Source organism: Ailuropoda melanoleuca, chromosome 12 (assembly GCF_002007445.2).
Source record: "Ailuropoda melanoleuca isolate Jingjing chromosome 12, ASM200744v2, whole genome shotgun sequence".
In the NCBI taxonomy this organism is placed as follows: Eukaryota; Metazoa; Chordata; class Mammalia; order Carnivora; family Ursidae; genus Ailuropoda; species Ailuropoda melanoleuca.
Window position 1 is genome coordinate 36,157,338 of NC_048229.1, and position 18,808 is coordinate 36,176,145.

Consider the following 18,808-nt stretch of genomic DNA (forward strand, 5'->3'; position numbering starts at 1 on the left):
AGCACTTACTCTGTAACAGTAACAGTAACAACAGCAAGAAAAATAACCAGATGATGGTAACTAACGCTTCCTATATTAGGCAGCGTGTGCGTGGAGTATTGTCCTAAGCGCTGTGCACTATGGCGAATCTTTGGGCTCACAAAGGAGCCAGGGGGCTATTATTATCCCCACATTATAGCTGGGGAAACTGAGGCCCAGAGAAGCTGAGTAGGACACGCACTAGCCTCTGGTATTAATATCATTACTAATGATGCTCACCGTGACGTGCTCGAAGTCCTGGCCGAGCTCAGGTGAGCCGGCCACCACCTCCTTCTCCGCAATCCAGTGCTCGAGCTCGTCCACCTGGCGGCTGAGCTGGTAGAGCCAGTACTGCTGCTCCAAGCCCACCCTGCGCTCCTCACCCAGCTCCTTGAGCGCCACGTACAGACGGTCCACCTGAGACTGCCGACGGCTGATCTGCTCACTGATGGGGGACAGGGAGGGGCAGGGATGGAGCCCCCTGAGATTTCCAGGACAGAGCTGTGACCCCGACACCCCCTCTCAGGGCAAGGCTGTGTGTCCCCTGAACCTTCAGCCAGAGTAGTATCCGCTCAGACTCCTTCGCGGGGGCCTCTATTTTCTGCAAAGCTTGGATTCAGTGAACCCAATACTTGGAGTTGAGCACTCCAGGGAACTTTGCTTTCCTAAGATTGATAAGTTCACTGCTCCCTCTTCCCCCAGCCTCTCTGTGGTCCCACTCCCTGCCCCTCCAGTGCCCTGGGTGGGACTGCTGACTCCCTACCTGGGTCCCCAGACAACCTACCTCAGTTCCAGGCCATCTCCTGGCTCTGGAGGACAGAGGTCTGGCCCTGTGCCCCTTCTCAGGTCTCACCCCTAGCCCAGGACTCCCAGATATGGCCCCTGTTCCTGGCCTCAGGGAGGCCCCATGCCTGGGCACCCAGGAGGTTTCGGGCTATGCCCAATCACAGCACTCTGAGCTTTTCTGTCCTCACAGACACTGGGTAGGAAGAGGATCCTTCCCTGTCCTGAGCTCTTCCTTCTCTCCTCAGACATCACCTCCCACCCCTACACTGAAATCCCAATACCCCTGGCCCCACCCTCTTAAGGACAGTAAGTCCTTAATCAATATATAATTAGTAGTAGTAGTAGTAGTATTCCTCACTCATGAGTCTTACACTGCCCCTCCATTCGGGGCTCCAACGACATGCTGAAATCCAAAGGCTCCAGCTCATGGCAGTGAGGGCCTCTCCCACCCCAAGGTCCAATTTGGGCCGTGTCCCAATTTCCAATAGTGAAGCTTCAGATCCTTCCGGACCATTCCATAAAAACTGGCCCCACCCCCCCGGCCCCATCTCCAACAGCGCCCGGCACTGGCGCGACAGCTGCGCGATGCTCTCCTCGTAGTTCTCCACGCCCTGCTCCAGCTGAAGGTGCTTCTTGAGCAGTTGCAGGGTGCTCTGTTCGTCCTGGGGGCACACGGCGCCCGCGATGAGCGGCCCGGCCCGGGCTCCAGCGCCCCCAGGTCCCCCCCACCCCCAGCCCGGGCGCACCTTGCCCTTGTCCTCACTCATCATGAGCAGCTCCTGCTCGCCCATCCACGCCAGCCACGCCTCCACCTCGGCCACGTCGAAGTAGTACTGCTCCACCTGGAAGGCGGCGTCCAGCACCTGCTGCCGCCGCTCGGCCGCCTCCCGCAGTCCGGCCCAGGCGCCCTGCAGCTGCTCCTGGCCCCGGCGCACGGCCTCCGCCTCCGGGCTGCGCAGCGACGCCAGCGCGCCCGCGCGCTCCAGCACCTCCTCCAGCCGCGGCCCGTGCGCCTGGATCTCCCGCCGCAGGCCCTGGGGGCGGGAGGCGGGGGTGTGGGTGGAGAGGGCCGTTCGGAGCCCCGCGGGGCCGCGTGCGCCTCGAAGACTGGCACAACCCACGGAGAGCATCAGAAACCGCCGCAGATCGCCCCTCTTGCGCCAGGCACCCCAAGGCAGTTTGCTGCTCCTCACTCACTCACCTGGCAGGTGGGAAAACTGGCACCGAGAGGGGCAGTCATCGCCCGGTGACACAGTTAGAAAGAGGGAGACAGGATTTGAACACAGGACGCAGGCTCCCGCCACTGTACTCTCAACCAAGACGCCTGGTGGTGTAAGATACCCCCTGATGGCCAAACCAGTCTGAAAATCAGGCTGCTGGGGGGCAGTGGGTGTGCATCTCACGTGCAGCGGGGTGTGCACACACCCCAGTACAGTTCAACATGTTTACACGTGGGTACACCGTGTACCCAGGTCAGGATATGGAACACTTCCATCAGCACAGAAGGTTCCCTCGACCAGCTCTGTACTTGGTGCACACCTTACTTAGCCTCTCCTGTGCCTCAGTTTCCTCGACTCGCAAATGGAGGGGATAACAGGTGACCCTGAGCACCTGCCACCTGCCAGGCACTTTGCTAAGCAAGGGCTTTGCACGATGTGGCCACTCATCCTGTCCTCACTGCAGCTCCAGTTCTCTGTCTCACTTTACCGACGGGGAAACTGAGGCACGGAGAGGTTGAGGAACTTGCCAACTTCCCATGGCTGATGGTGGCGTGCTTAATGTCCACCCTGTGGGGCTGTTGTACCCTGGAGCACTCGGACCTGAGCCTGGCACACAGTAGGTACTCAGTCGATACCAGCTGCTATCACTCCTCTGCTCTCTGGGGAGCACCCAGCACTCCCGCACCCGCACAGTGGAGCTCCCCCAGCGATAAGCAGGAAGCGCACTTGATGGCTTCCCTCGACTTCCCTCAACTGTGAAAAGGACGGGCCACTTCTACTTGTCCCCAGCACTGTCAACGGTCAGGAGTGTTTTCTGGGGCGCCTGGGTGGCTCAATCTGTCAAGTGTCTGCCTTCTGCTCAGGTCATGACCTCAGGGTCCTGGGATCCAAGCCCATGCTCAGAGGGAAGTCTGCATGTCCCTCTCTCTCTGCCCCTCCCCACTCCTGCTCCTGCGCATGCGCACGCACTCTCCAACAATTAAATACATAAAATCTTAAAAAAAAAAAAAACACACCACACAACCAACATAGCCAAAACGTTTCCATCAAAATAGAAAAATGAAAGCTAACGCCCCCCCCCAGCCTCTTAAAGAACTCCTCCTAGGGCAGCTTGGTCACAAACCTTCGAGAATAATTTGTAAGCCCACCTCCCCACCATCCTTCAGTGTCCATTCTCCCAACTCCTATTTTTTGGTAAAGGGGAGTAATGAGAATACCCATCTGATAGAGTTATTGTGGAAATTAAAATTTAAAAACCCACGTATAACCCCCTATGACTGCACTTGGCACACAGTAAGTCCTTAATCAATATATAATTAGTAGTAGTAGGAGTAGTATTCCTCACTCATGAGTCTTACACTGGGCTTCGGTGAATGAGTTGCTTCGCCCAGAAAGTTCCTCTGCCAAGTGATTTGAAAACCACTGCTCTAGACCAACTCTCTACTTGTCTGGATGTGGAACTAAGGCCCAGGGAGGTGAACAGAGATCCAGAGATCTTAGGGCTCAAGAGCTCCCCCATCATGAGTGGAGTGGACACCATTAGGAGTCAGCGCTCTTTTGCTGATCATCTCTGTCCTTTCTCCCTGTGGGTGGTTTGAGTTCTTACTTGTTGTTGCTTGTCTTTTTTCTTGTCCAACAAGCCATTCTCATTACTGTTACTCACCGCACCCTGACTTTTCTCTGGGGAACCCCCTTGTCTCCATCTCAGCCTGGGTAATTAAGTGAAGGCTGACTCCACCTGCAGGTTCCAAGAGTGGGGCCTGAGCCCAGACCAGGCCAACAGAGTAGTCTAAATCCCTGGCCGCCATGATTAGTTCAGGGATGGGTGCATGACTCAAGCGGAGCCAATAAGAGTGATCCCTGGGGCCATGGCTGAAATAATTGAGAGAGAGAAATCCTCTTCAATTCTGCTGATAGGAGGTAGATGTGAATCTGTTGGAGGTCTTTTACCATCAAGAGAGAGGAGAGTTGGCCTGAGAACAAAGCTAACACAGAAACACACACACACACACACAATGGAGTTGCGAGATTCAGGACATCATGGAAGCACCTAGATGCATCCATACCTGCTATCCACAGTGTTCACAATCCCAAGCGCCAACAAATTTCCTTTTTTGGCTTTAACCACTTTGAGCTGTTTTCTCTCACTCGTCTCCAAATGTGTCTTACCCCACACCCTCACCCTGGCTCCGCTCACCTGGTTCTTTTTGATATACTGCTGGACAGCCTGCAAACCACTGCCTCGCTCCGTCTGCATGGCCAGTGGCAGTCTCTCCTGGACCCATGCCTGAAGAGGATGCAGGGAGCAAGTCAAGGGGAGAATGCACCCAAGGACCCCTGCATCCCAATTAAACTGTAAGGCACCTGCACAGCATCTAAGACCCTTTCTCACTGAAGAGCTTGATCACCTCTTCGGCCCCCTCTCTTGCTGTGCTATTTTGCTCTCTGCACTCAAGCCAGGTTCGGGCTTACTTACCTCTGTCCTTGGCACGGGCAGGTCCTGAGTCCTGCAATTCCCTTCCCTCTCCCTCAGCAGGCTCACGGGGACTCTTCTTTCATGTCTCAACGCAGACATCCCCTCCTCTAGGAAATCCTCCTGACTTTGGACCTTGACCAGTTGCCTCCTCTGGGCTCCCACAGCCTCCTAAACTCCCTCATAATAGCCCGAACCACCCTGGCTTGTCACTGTTTGGAGATAAGTCCGTTTTCCCCTTTGGAATCTTGAGTCCTCTATGGGCAGGAATGGACTCTATCTTGGTCCCTCTGTGACCCCAGCATCCTCCAAGTGCAGAGCTGGGCCCATAAGGATCAAGCGAATGAGCAAATTAGTGAGTGAAAGAATGAATGAGCAAATCAGGAAGCGAGGGACTGAATGAGGAAATGAATGAATGAGGGGAGAGTGAATAAATGTATAGCAATAAATCAGCAGAAGAAGGAATAAAGAGGAGTCAATGAATAACTAACTGGTTTCATGAATAAATCAATGAATGAATGAAAGTGTAAATGCGAAACGGTGAAAGAATGAATGAGTGGATAAGTGAACGAGTGAATGAGCAAGGTAAGAACTGGATGACTGAGTGCAGCCGCGGGTCAGTGGGAAGGTCTCCCAGCCAGCTCCGCCCTTGAACGCGCCAAGGTCCCACGGCCCCGCCCCCATTCCCAACCTCCACGCCTCCGCCGCCCGCTGGCTCTCCCGTGGCCTCCCAACCCGCCGCAGCCGCGCGACCATCTCCTCCCCGTTACCCCGGCCCCGCCCCAGTCCCCCGCGGCGGTCCTCACCAGCTCGTCGTCGAGGTCGTGCGCCACCTGGTGCAGCTCCTTAGAGGCGAGCAGCAGGCGGCGGCGCTCCTGCAGCGGCTCGAGCAGGCGCACCAGGCGCTCGCCCACCGCGTTCTGCCGCTCGCCCACCAGCTCCTTGCTGGCCGGCTCCAGCGGCAGGGCCGCAGTCTGCGCCTGCAACTCTCCCACCTCGCGGTACCACTCCTCCACCTGCGACTCCATCGACTGTGGGGACAGGGGCAGAGTCAACAGGCTCCACCTTCCCTCCCAATTCTGCTGTAGCTCCCCAGTACCTTTATGGCGACAGCCAAACCCCTCGCCAAGGTGCACCATTTCAAACTCGGCCCCTGCTCAATCCCCTCCAGGAGAGCGAGGCTCCTCACTGACACCGCCCCACACTAAACTAGTTTGTGCCTCAGGGCCTTCGTCTTTGTCACGCCCTCTACCTGGCATGCTCTTCCTGGCCAATTAGATCTCCGCTCAAACATTACCTTCTCAAAGAGGCTTACCTGGCCCCATGGCTGAAGCGGCCCGTTCATTCATTCATTCATTCATTCATTCATTCATTCATTCATTTATTCATTCATTCTCAGAACCACCCTTCAAATTTGGTGATATCCCCGTTTTATAGAGGTGGAAACTGAGGCCCAGAGAAGTAAGGTAATTTGTCCAAAGAGCCAACCTTTCCAGATGTCATAAATATGAAGTTATAATGATTTAAATGGTTGGTATGCCATAGGGATAGACACAAAGTGCAAAAGCAGACCCAAATACACTGGAGAATTCATACATTTTATAGATGCCATTTCACATCCCCAAGGAAAAGATGGATTATTCAATGAGTGGTCATGGGCCAACTGGCTAACCAATTTAGCTGGATCCCTTCCTTGCTCTTTATGCTGAAAACAATTCCAGATGGATTAAAGACTTAAATGGAATAAGTAAATCCATAAGGCACAGAAGAAAACCTGGGCAAATACTTTTATAATCTTAGGATGGAGAAAATCTTCCCAAGGGGAAAAAAAAAACAAAAAACATAAAGGGAAAGATTTATAAATGTAGCCACATAAAGTACTTTTGCATCAACCAAGATTTCTAGATGTAGTGAGAAGGCAAATGACAACCTGAAAAAAATATTCAACATAACACATACTATTAGAATAAGGAGGTAGTTCCTTTGACAATTAAAGAACTTCCTTTATCCTGCTTCCTGTCTCCACTTACCATCATCAGCCAATTCTGTCCTTACTTGTGGCTTTTTTATTGGTCTCCTGCTTCTAGAATGGGAGCTTCATGAGGGCAGGGTTTGTGTCGTTGACCTCTGTATTCCCGAGCGCTTAGAACAATGTCTTGGCATGTAATAGGTCTTCGGTTGTGATTTGATCAACGCACAAATGAACGTCACTGGCAAAGAAAAAGACTGCCCCCATGTGAACAGACACCTCTCCGAGTGAATAAGCAACGCCCAGAAATTTTAAAAAGCATATGGAAGAGATGCCTCATCTTACTAATCAGCAGGAAAATACAAATGAAAACAAGGTACCCTTTCTTATTCACCAGACTGGCCACATGTAAAAGATGGATAATAACTATTATTGGCAAAGATGCAAGGAGATGGGCTCACTCAGCCGCTGTCAGCTGGCAGTGGTGTAAATTAGCAGAGCCTTTTCTGATGGCCATTTGGCAGATCCTATCAAAATGCAAAAAAGTTCATACGCTTTGACCTAGCATTTGCACTGCCACTTCTAGGAATATAACTAAAGAAATACTGGCACATATGCACAAAGATGTTTGTCCAAGGATCACACTGTAGCAGAGTTTATGATGGGAAACAATTGGAAACAAAATGATGCCCATCAAGAGTGAAATGGTTAAATAAATACACATCAATATGGAACAATGGCCAAGACTTGCTGTTAGGAGAAAAAAGCAACTTCGAACATACATTTGAATACATTATATTTGTCATGGGTTGCACATGCATAAAAATTCCCCGGAATAATAAGAAATTAATCACAGATGGTACCTATGGGCGGGGGATGACAACTCAGTGAATGGGGACAGAGGTGAAGGAGAGACTTGTCACATAGGATTTTTTTATACAGTGTTTGATGTCTGAGCCGTAAAATATAATTACTAAAATTTTAAATTAAACATTAAAAATTAAAAATATTCAAAATCCACACAGGTAGTTAGTAAATGCACAGAAAGAGGTCTAGAAGGATGCACGTTAAATCATAACTGAGGTTCCTTTTGGGGTGTGGGAACGGGAGTTATGGTTAAGGGAGATGTTATGTTTCACCGAAGATTTCTACGTTAGTAAGATCTTTAACCAAAAGAATATATTTATGTATTACTTGTGTGACTCTAAACAGATGGGAGAAAGCCATAAAAGAAAACAACACTATAATAATGAAATTAAGTGGGGTAACAGATTAGAGCAAATGACTGCAACTCAATAGTAAAAGCCCACAAACCAAGTGAAGACTGTTGTTCCAAGGTTCTGTAGGGCAGAACTGCTGGTTTTGCCAGCCCACAGCCCATCCCTTCTCTGCAGCACCTCCAACATCCCTCTCAGACCTGAGCTCCCCAGCAACTAAGAAAACCTAGACCTCCAGGGGTGACCACGTGAGCCACGCTAGCCAATCAGAACACTGAAGCCACCCTGGCCACGGGGATTGGGTAAGAGATGATGGCATGTGATGTAAGATCTGCCAATGAAAACTCTTCCCACTTTTTAAACTTTTTTTTTTAACCCCCCCAATCTGGGGTTTGAACTCACCACCTGAGCTCAAGACCTGAGCTGAGATCAAGAACAGTACATTTAACCCACTGAGCTACCCAGGCGCCCCAGACACTTCCCACTTTTGCAGGAAAAGTGTGTGAGCTCAGGAGGGTGCTCTCTTTCCCAGGGGGTTCCTCAGTTGGTAGCACATAGGCCTGGGGTGGGGTGGGGTGGGGGTGGGGGAACTTGCCACCAGGCAGAAACAGGCTCCCGACTCTGAGGCCCACACAGAGGAAAGCAAGGCCCAGAAACGGAGGCAGATTGCTGAGGACATAATTTGAGTAACGGATCCAGCCATGCCTGAAGCTGCCTACCTACCCCCTGGGTTTTTCAGCAACGTGAGCCAAGAACCTCCCCGTTAGCCTAAGTCAATGTGGGCTGAAGTTTTATGAACTGCACCCCAAAGAATCCCAGCTGATACAGTTCACAATCTGTAGGAGTCATGAAAATTGATAAAAAGCAAATGTTATAACAAGCCAAAAGCATATAAAAGGAAATTTCAAAAGGCACAATTACAAGCTGCAGAAATCAAAGAAAAGTAAAATAGTCACTCCAAAACCTTTTCCACCAGGAAAATCGTTGCAGTAATGCGTAGAAAATCAAAATGCATTCAAATTCTGGAAACTCTTAAATATAATCCGAAATGCTAATAAGTTCCAGTTCTCCGCTAGATGAAAACCTCTCCATCATTTGCCCACCAAGTGGCCGTATGACCCGAGTTGGAATCATTCCAGGACTAACACTTTTCTACTTCTGCAAGAACGCCACATATTTTGAATGCCTGTTTAATGCGGATCCTTCCCTGCAAACACGAGCAAAGGATACAGAAGTACCGTGCTCATTAAATGTACAAAAAGGCGTTCAGCCTCCTTCAACGTTAAGGGAAATGTAAATTTAAAATAATTATAAGACAGGGGCGTCTGGGTGGCTCAGTCAGTTAGGTGTCTGCCTTTAGCTCAGGTCATGATCCCAGAGTCCTGGGGTGAAGCCGACATCAGGCTCCCTGCTCAGCGGGGAGTCTGCTTCTCCCTCTGCCCCTCCCTGCTCACCTACTCATGATCTCTCTCTCTCTCTCAAATAAATAAAATCTTTTAAAAGACCAAAATAACTGTAAAACAGATCTTTCACTTCTCAGATTAGCAGAGGTGAGAAAGCTTGATAATGCCTAATGATGGGGACTACTCGGGGAGGAGAGAGCTATCACACACAGGTGCGCCCACTGCCTTTTCACGGGGACACTTGGCAATATCTCTAAAAAAGTTTAACATGTACACCTTTTGGATCAGAAATGTTACTTGGAGGACTCTTTTTTCCTTTTCTTTTTAGATTTTGTTTATCTATTTGAGAAAGAAAACACAAGCAGGGAGGAGGTGCAGAGGGAAGGGGAGTAGACCCCCGCTGAGCAGGGAGCCCGATGCGATGCGGGCTCGATCCCAGGATCCTGGGATCATGACCCGAGTGGAAGGCACATGCTTAACTGACTCAGCCACCCAGGAGCCCCTGGAGGACTCTCTTCTACAGAAATATTTGCATGTAGGCTCAGATGCATATGGACAGGGATGTCTACTGTGGTGCTATTTATACTAGCAGAAGATTAGAAACAGCCCAGAGGTCTCTCAACAGAGGGCTGGTTAAAGATAGATTGTTGAATCACCCCATGGAATACCACGCAAGCAGTATATCCATACAGTCTTGGACAAGAAAGGACACCTGGGGGGTTTTGTCCAGTGAAAAGGGCAACTTCAGTCTGGTCTGTCTCTATGTCTCATGTATGTGTGTGCATGCATGGAAGATTTCCAGGACACAGAAGAAACTGTGACAAGAATGACACCCCCATGGGATGCCTGGAGGGCTCAGTCGGTTAAGCGTCTGCCTTCAGCTCAGGTCATGATCCCGGGGTCCTGGGATCGAGTCCCGTATCGGGCTCCCTGCTCAATGGGGAGTCTGCTTCTCCCTCTCCCTCTGTCTCTGCCCCTGCTCGTGCTCTCTCTCTCAAAAAATAAATAAAAATCTTAAAAAAAAAAAAAAAAAGGAAAAAACGAGTGACACCCCCGGGGAGTGTGACCATGTGTGTGTGGAGGGGGAAGTAAGCCTTTTCACTTTTCATGTTATATTTCTTACCCTAGCAGCGATAATAGGTAACACATCCTGATGCCTGCCCCATGCCAGCCACTGCTCTAAGCACTGGACCAGGATTAATGTATGTAATCCTCACAGCCCAAGGGGTTGGGGGAAGATGGGGACGTTTGTTTCGTTCACAGTTGGATCCCAGCACCTGGCCCTGGGATCCAGGCTAGTATGCTGGGCCGTATTAAAAATTAAGAATTTTAAAAATTAAGCCAGCTTTACACACATCAAAACCAGAGGGGCCATGAAGTACTGATACACTCTACCACAAGGATGACTCTTGAAAATATGAGGACCACAAATTGTATGATTCCATTTATATGAAATGTCCAAAACAGGCAAATCTATAGAGTCAAAAAGAAGATGGGTAGAGGGGGTAAATTGGTAGATGGAGCTAATGGGAACGGAATTTTTTTGGGGGGAGGTGATTTGCAAAAAAATGAAAACCACTGACTTGTACACATTAAAAGTGTGCATTCTATGGTTTGGAATTAAATCTTAATTTTAAAAAAGACATTAAATGTAAGCCCACTTTGGAGAAAGCCTCTGGCACTAGCCACGTGGTAGGTAGTAACACACAAGCTCTGACCCCCAGATCATTCTCATCCCTACTTGATCCATCTTGCTGCCTTCCCATTTTCCAGCTGGGGAATCAGACTCGGAGGAGCAGTCCCTGGTCCAGAGTAAAGACTGCCAGGGCCGGAATTCGAATCCACAAAATCCCAGCAGCTCTCAGTCACTCTGCTTCTCTAGAATGGAGGCTCAGAAAGGTGGGGTCACTTGCCCTGGGCCATGCAGTAGAATGGGGCTTCAAACCCTGGCCATGCCGCTCCTGTACCCTGACTCTCCCCCTAGGCCGTTTTGAGCTCATGAAGACATACGACACAAAGAATCGAGGTGGGGGTGGGGTGGGGGTGTGACTCCTTGGCCAGAGAAAGAGCCTTGCTTGGTGGTGGGAAGGTCCCAGGGGTGGAGTGGGTGGTAAGGAGTCCCCAGGGGCCCAGCTTAGCAGCTGCAAAGCCTCCAGTGCATTTTCCCCTGGCCGGCCCCCTCGGATGGCAGGAGACCAACCACCCCCTCCTTCCCCAGGCAGGAGCCCGTGGCTGAGCCAGACCAGCTGGTCAGGCCCCTGAGGACTGGCAAGCGGGGGCCTGGAACACCGCCATCTGGTCCCTGGGCGAGTAAGGCCAGTTGGGCAGGGGGATTCTGAGAGAGGACTCGGGGTCATGTGGCCTACACCTCAGGTGGGCTCCCAGGAAGACTGCTGCAGCCGCTGGTCAGGGGACGCTGGGGAGGATGCAGGAGGACACAGGGATCAAGGGATGGAGGCAGAGATGGGACGGAAACAAAAAGAGAAGAGAGTGAGAAAGTAAGAAAAATAAAGGGACATGGACACGGGAGACAGCAACTTCCAAAGTTTCCATACAGAGGATCTCGGGTAGCAGGACGGAGAGACAGGCCCAGAGAGAGGCCAAGGGGGCAGATCGCTCACACATCCACACCCCGTCTGCCTGAACCAGCCTGCTCCAGTCCCGCCTGGCCCCAGGGCCGGAGGGATGCGGCAGCCAGGAAATTTGCCGGCTGGATGGCAGCCGCACGCCCTCCTGCCTGTGCCCAGCGTCTGAACTCTCAGGCGGCCCAGGGGACAGCGGGGGCCTTGGGCAGCCCCTCCCCTCCCCAGCGGCAGCTCCTGAGGCCCAGCTGGGCTCCATCTGGGGGCGGTGGCCTACTGAGTCACTCCCCGCCGCCTCGGGCTCCCTCTGCTGGGGAAAGTCCTGCCTCCCATCTCTGTGTGACCCCCAGCCAGACCCTTGTCTCTGCTGGGCCTCGGCCTCTCCCTGGAATAATGCTTGAACAGCGCTTCCTTCCATGGGGAGGGAAGAACAGGACGCCCCAAATCCTCCCTCCAAAACCTACATGGCTCGAAGAAAAACAGGGATGTTCAAGCTCACCAGTCACCGGAAAAAATACAGATGCAAACACCCATCCATCGGACCGGGAAAAATCTAAAGAGTCTGACAATACCAGGTGCTGGCGAGTATGGGCAGAAACAGGAACTCTCATGGGCTGCTGGGGAGAGAGCAATAATTGGCAGCAGACTTCGGGCAAGCTATTTGGCAAGATCATGTGAACTGAAGACCGTCCTAACTTCTGGCACTATATTAACATTTCAATGTAAAAAATACATTTTTAAGCAGCAAAATGAGTGTGGGGGGGAGAAATGTTTCGAAAGGAAACAATGTTCGCATAAATAAGAACCACACCAAAGGTCAGGAAATAATGACCAAGTAACTTTGAATAGAGCATATGCCCTCCGGCTGAAGACCGTTAAAATAAAAATGTTAAAAACCTGTAAACAAACACCAAAATTCAGATTTGTTAAGTCAGCAATTCTGAAACTACTCGATAAATTAGGTCTTTTCATCTCTACGACATCCACATGAAGTCAGTACTATCATTATACCCATGCTATGGAAGGAGAAACTGAGGCACAAAGCAAGAAGCAATTTCTAGGTCACCCAGTTGGTAAGTCAGAGAGCCAGGGCTTGACCCCAGGCAGCCAGGCTCCCTCCTCCGTGGCCTTGACCATGGTGCCACACTGCCTCCCACAGTCCCGCTGCCAACGAGCGACTTAGCAGGATAAGACCACTAACAGTGCCACTAATAGTTGTGTCATATTTGCTGTGGCACTGGATGCCTTCTTTTGCCCCTCCTGATTCAGAGTCTCAGCTTCTCCACCCTGCTCTGTGGCCCCGGAGACACTGACCTGTACAGACCATCCCCAGTCGCCTCCCCTGCCTTCTGGCTTCCAGATGGGTTCGGCTCAGGACTAGCTACATAATTTGTGGGGCCCCGCGTTCAAATATTATTAAGAATTTCACGGGGCGCCTGGGTGGCTCAGTCACTGAAGCATCTGCCTTCAGCTCAGGTCATGATCTCAGGGTCCTAGGATCGAGTCCCACGTCCTGCTCAGTGGGGAATCTGCTTCTCCTTCTCCCTCTGCCTCTCCTCCCACTGGTTCTCTCTCTCTCTCTCCCATGCTCACCTTCCCTCTCGCTCTCAAATAAATAAATAAATAAAATCTTAAAAAAAAGAATTTCAAGACAGCGATGGCAGAGAATCGAACCATTATACCAACTTCCTCAAGCTGTCCTCAGTGGAACATGCCTTCTGTTTCCTGGCTGGCGCCCCCCTGCCAGTCACAGATCCCCGTTTTTTGACAGCTCACCACATCCCCAACATCTTTCCAAGGGCTCTGCAGGGTTACAACTATTTTATCAAAATACTAAGGTGCGATTTGCCTTTATTCTCATTCTCTCCCAAGGGTACAGCGTGGTTTTGCGGGGACCAGGTGACCCGTGCTTTTGCCACAGAAAACAGAAGGCGGGCAGAAGCAAAAGTGAGATTCTTCTTTTAAGCCGGACAAGAAACAGTTGCTGCACTGGAAACAGTGCCAATCTCCTAATATTTTTTTTGGGGGGGGCGCTCAGAAAATAGAGTTATTCTTCATAAAAGAATGCTCTGGGGTTAATATCAAAAAATTGATTGATTATCGTTGTTTTTATGTGAATCACTTTTTTTTTTTTTTTTAGTGCACTTATTGATGGGTACGATGCACCGAACCAAAGCTCTTGGGGGATCTCCGTGAGTTCTAAGAGCGGAAAGGTGTCCCGGAGACCAAGGCATGTGAGGGCCACTGCTGCAGATAAAGCAATGACCTCCCTGGCATCAGATTCAGATCTGTCCCCCACCAGAACAGAAGCCCCGTGAAGGCTGCGGGCTTTGGTCCCTCTTTTGGTCCCTCTCGGATGCACGGTCCGAGAAAAGCACCTGGCATACAGTCGGTGCTCAGTAAAGACTTGCTGCATAAATGAATGGATTCTAATGAGCATTTTTATGCTCTTATGATTAGTTAACTTTTTCCCTTTTTTTTCCTCCCCCCGCCCCCACCAGACCCTATGCCAAGCCCTTTAGAAGCGTAACTCTGCGGAAGGTGTATGAAAAGGAGCGGTGAGGAGTTGAGGGTCCTGGATTTGAATCCAGGCCCTTCACTTGCTACTGGGCCAGTATGTTCACCTCCTGGAGTCTCAGTTTCCCCTCAGCCACGGTCAGGCATGGTTCCTGGCACAGGAAGGCAGGCGCTGTTACATCTTGAGGGGTGAAAAGCAACCCCTGCTTTCGCATCTCCAGCCAGTCGTGTCGAACGGTCAGATACTGACCAAAGACCGGCTGCCAGTGAGGAGCAGAAATAATGCAGACGCTGTGTCTGTTCCCCGGGCCTTCCCCACGTCCTAAGGGAGCCACCAGCTAGCTGTGTGTCCCGGGGCTAGGTGCTTCACCTTCTGTGCCTCGCTTTCCCCCACTGGTAAAATGGGGGATAATCATGGTACCAATCTCTTAGGGGTGCTGGAAGGAGTGCGTTCCTATCTAACAGGATTCCCTCGGTCCTCCCTTTCTGCTCTTCCAGCCCTTCTGACACATCTGAAATAAATCCCTGTACGAAATCCCCTCTGCATGGAAAACCTTGAGTGGAGTCCAATCCCAACTCAGGCCCTGTGGGCGCATGCAGAGCCCCTGTCTGGGTCAGCCAGGCCCTACCTGTAGCTTCTTGAGCTGACTGTTGACAGTGGCCAGGTCCCCGCCGGGATCCACGTCTTGCAGCTGGCTTTCCATGTGAAGGAGCTTCTTGTCCAGCTCGGCGAAGCTCTGCACCAGCTGGTCGGCTTTGCTGGCCTCAAAGAGCTGTCGTGCCTTGGCCTGGGTGGTGCTCTCCAGCTCGGCCCAGCACTGGCGGATCTCACCCAGCTTTTTCCGCACGGAGGCCGCCAGCTCTGGTTTCTCCTGCATCAGTTGCTGGCCCTCCTGCCTCAGACAGGTGGGAGAGGGGAAGTGAGCAGGAGGGGGCAGGTGGTGGGGAGGGACAAAGAAGTAGGGGGGCAGTGGGACACAGGGAGAGATGTGGAGATGGAGACAGGCCCAGAGATGGAAGGAACCGACGCACAGGAAGAGAGATGAGGCAAGAGACAGACACAGAGTGATGGACACAGGGACATGCCCATGAAGTCAGAAACATGGGAAGAGGACCATAAGAAAGACAGACGAGAGAGAGAGACAGGCAGAAGAGATAGAGGGAGAGCAAAAGAAGCAGAGAGAATGAACTTCCATTAAACCCAAAGAGTGGCTTTGCCTTGTGCCGCCATTTATGGGTTATCAATGGGTTTAAGGCTGATCCGGGTGTTCCCTTTGAGTCAGAAGAGTGGGGCTACTAAGGGCTATAGGTCTAGGGGTTCAATAAGAGTAGGGATCAGTTTTGGGGATTGAGGCTGGGTTCCTCCAAGACTGAAGTCAAGCTCCTGGGTGGCCTAGAGCTACCCACGGTACAGTACATACTAAAAATAACAATATGATAGCAACTTTGCTCCTAGGTGCCTGGCCTTGTATTAAGGATTTTACATGCGTTAAGAGCCCAGGTAAGTAGCAATGTTCATTGTTTACTTATTTAATCTCCTTTTTTAAAAATTTTATTTATTTAAGTAATCTCTATACCCAACATGGGGCTCGAACTCATGACCCCAAGATCAAGAGTCAAATGCTCTTCCGACTGAGCCAGCCAGGTGCCCCTGTTTCCTTCATTTTATTTTTTTTTAAAGATTTTATTTATTTATTCTACAGAGATAGAGACAGCCAGCGAGAGAGGGAACACAAGCAGGGGGAGTGGGAGAGGAAGAAGCAGGCTCACAGCAGAAGAGCCTGATGTGGGGCTCGATCCCAGAACGCCGGGATCACGCCCTGAGCCGAAGGCAAACGCTTAACCGCTGTGCCACCCAGGTGCCCCCTCCTTCATTTTAAAGCGGAGCAAACTGTAGCTCAAAGTGGTTAGCACAATTCGCCAGGGTCCACAGCTCATAAGAGGCGTAGACACAGTTAGAACCCAGGGTTGGAGGAATCCAAAGTTCACATTAACCCTGGGTCTTCCAGGACTGCTCTGGCCTGTCTACTTGACCTTCCAGCCTACATGCTCCAAGTGAAGTGGAAGAAAACCTGGTGGGGGAGGTGACAGGAAGGGGTAAAATATTTCACAACCAGGAGGGTGTGGGCACCCTGCGGAAGAGATGCTAGCCATTTTACAGATGGCAAAACCAAAGCTCAAAAAGGTTACAAGAATTGCTCACGGCCACATTGCTAGATGCATATGTGGAAATGATCGGAAAGGGTTCAGAGGGGTGGCAATGGCAGCGCGGCAGTGGAGGGCTCAGGAACTGAGATGGGGGTCCCCTGGAGGCCTCCAGCACCTGGCACGGGCAGAGGGACCTTCTACATCCTCACCCTCTCGATCTTCTCCAGCCACTCCTTATTCTGAGCCAGCTCGGCCATGAATGCCTGGTGCCGGAGCCATCTCTTATGGAGCTTGTGGCCGTCTTCCCGTGTGCCATCCCGCGCCATTAGCATTTTCTCATGGATCCAGCCATCCAGCTGTGCAGGACAGGGAGAGGAGCTCAGCCAATTCCCCCAACCTGACACAGTACCCCTATCCCCTCCAGAAGGTCCCAAAGTCTAGGCTGCTAGATTTAGGTGGAGGGAGAGAGGAAGGGATGGGAGAACCTTTGCAAGTAAGGTCTTCGTTGGAGGAGGGGGAGCACAGCTCAAGTTCCTTCCTCGGGGGCTGAGGATGGATGGGCATCCCCCACAATGCCCAATCTCTTAGCTGCCCCATCCTTATGGCAGCCCTTCTCAATTCCTCACAAGCCCCTGGGCCAGTGAGCCTCTTCCCACCCAGGGACAAATCAACCCTCCAAAACTAGACCTCCACCTAATTTAGCTAACTTCTAATTTAGCCCCAGGTTCCCGCACCGTCTTCCCAATAGCAACACTTTGACCCTTTGATTCAGTCTTAACCTCCTCCAATAAAGACCAATTCAAGAGTCTCAAGCCATTCCCAAGGGTATCAAATGAAGCCCATAGCTAGCTCTAGCCTCCCAATACGGCCAGATGAACCCCTAAACAACTTCCCAACTAGAGCCAAGTCTAGTTCCCTCCAAAGTAGCCCTCCAATCTGGGGTAAACCCATCCCCCACAACCCCGATCCAGCTTCCCTAATGAGCCCTTAAGACTTCCCCATATTCAGTTCTGGGACTCCAAGATAGCAGTTCCCCCAAACCATGACTAGTTGCAGCCCCCAGCCAAATTGAACTTCCCTAATGTAAGCAACAGGGCCGCCTTTGGCTCCCCACATGAGCCAACCCCAAAATCTAGTCCCAGACTCCTCAACAGAATCAGACAGAACCTTCTAAGCCAGCCCCCCTCCCAAATTAAAGCCAGTTCTATTTCTCCCACCCACCAGCAAGACCAGTCATCCAAAATGCAAGCACAGAATAGCCCCCCTTTCATTACCCTGAGCAGGACCAATCACAAGGCTGCTTTCTGAGACCCCCCAAATAAGACTTGTCCCCCAAACCGGAATCTCCCCACCCACTCATAACCAAACCTGGCACCTGGGACATTTTGCTCCTCCCTCTTTTCCTCCCCACCCCCCAGTCACAAGATCCTCTTCTTCCCTCCTGCAAAAAAAAAAAAAAAAAAAAAAAAAAAAAAAAAAAACCAAANAGACTCTAGCTCGATCTGGGAGGCAAATGCAGTCATGGCCAAGGACAAATCCGGAGCCGGCCAAACCCCACCCTGTGTCCCCGGAGCATGTGCTCCCTAGGGGCCCAGGTCAGCTTCAGACTCCGTCACACACACACACGCGCGCGCGCGCACACACACACACACACACACGAGTCAAGTCAAATGCTGAACCCTCCAACTCAATTCACAGGTTTCTGATACACAGGGAAGAGCTCGCCAATGGCAGCCACAGCTCACAGTGAAGGCAAAGCCCCTGAAGGAGATGGTACTTCGTCATCAAGGTAAAGTCCCCCAAAAGTGATTGACCTCCATCACCGAGGGCTAAGCTAGAGTCCCGAACAACCAAGGAAACGGCCCTCAAAATCAGAGCCCCCAAACCCAGAGCAAATCCAAGTCCCTCATCACCCAAAGCAGACCCCTGCAAAAGTGATTCGTTCCCATCATTTAAGGCTAATACAGATCGCGCAAGAACCAAGGAAGAAACCCCTCAAAAGGTTGAGAGCCCCTCAGCCCCAGGGCAAAAATCAGATCCCCCGTTACCCAGAGGATAACCCCCTAGAGAAGATGAGACCTCCTTAAACCCCAGAGCAAATCCAGACTACCTCCGGAGTAGCCTCAGAAGTCCCCCTGCTCCGCTTCCCTCCCTTGGGACCCGGCCCCTCAGTCCGCCCGCACTAGCACCGCGGACAGCTCCCAGCTTCGCTGCCCCTCCCCANTTTTTTTTTTTTTTTTTTTTTTTTTTTTTTTTTTTTTTTTTTTTTTTTTTTTTTTTTGGGGGGCTGAGGATTCACCACCCTCCCTAAAGCATGGGGGGTTGGGGGGGTGGTTCTGCGCCATCTCAGATTATTGCTATTTGGTCCAGAACAATCTCACAGGAGGCAGAAGGAGCTCCTGGAATCGAAGGGCAGGAGGGGGGGCCTGGGCTACCTCAGCTATGTGAAGTATGGGATGGGGGTGGAGTGGACTC

At 51.3% G+C, this 18,808-nt stretch overlaps 1 protein-coding gene across 1 annotated transcript in view; it reads right to left on the reverse strand.

Moving 5' to 3' along the window:
* The window catches only part of SPTBN4 (spectrin beta, non-erythrocytic 4), a 68,710-nt gene that overhangs the window by 11,984 nt on the left and 37,918 nt on the right, over positions 1-18,808 (reverse strand). The window contains 7 exon segments of the mRNA XM_034639013.1: positions 259-463; positions 1,339-1,466; positions 1,551-1,838; positions 4,222-4,311; positions 5,304-5,528; positions 14,815-15,078; positions 16,543-16,689. Of these exon segments, the coding sequence (XP_034494904.1) occupies positions 259-463; positions 1,339-1,466; positions 1,551-1,838; positions 4,222-4,311; positions 5,304-5,528; positions 14,815-15,078; positions 16,543-16,689 (1,347 nt within the window).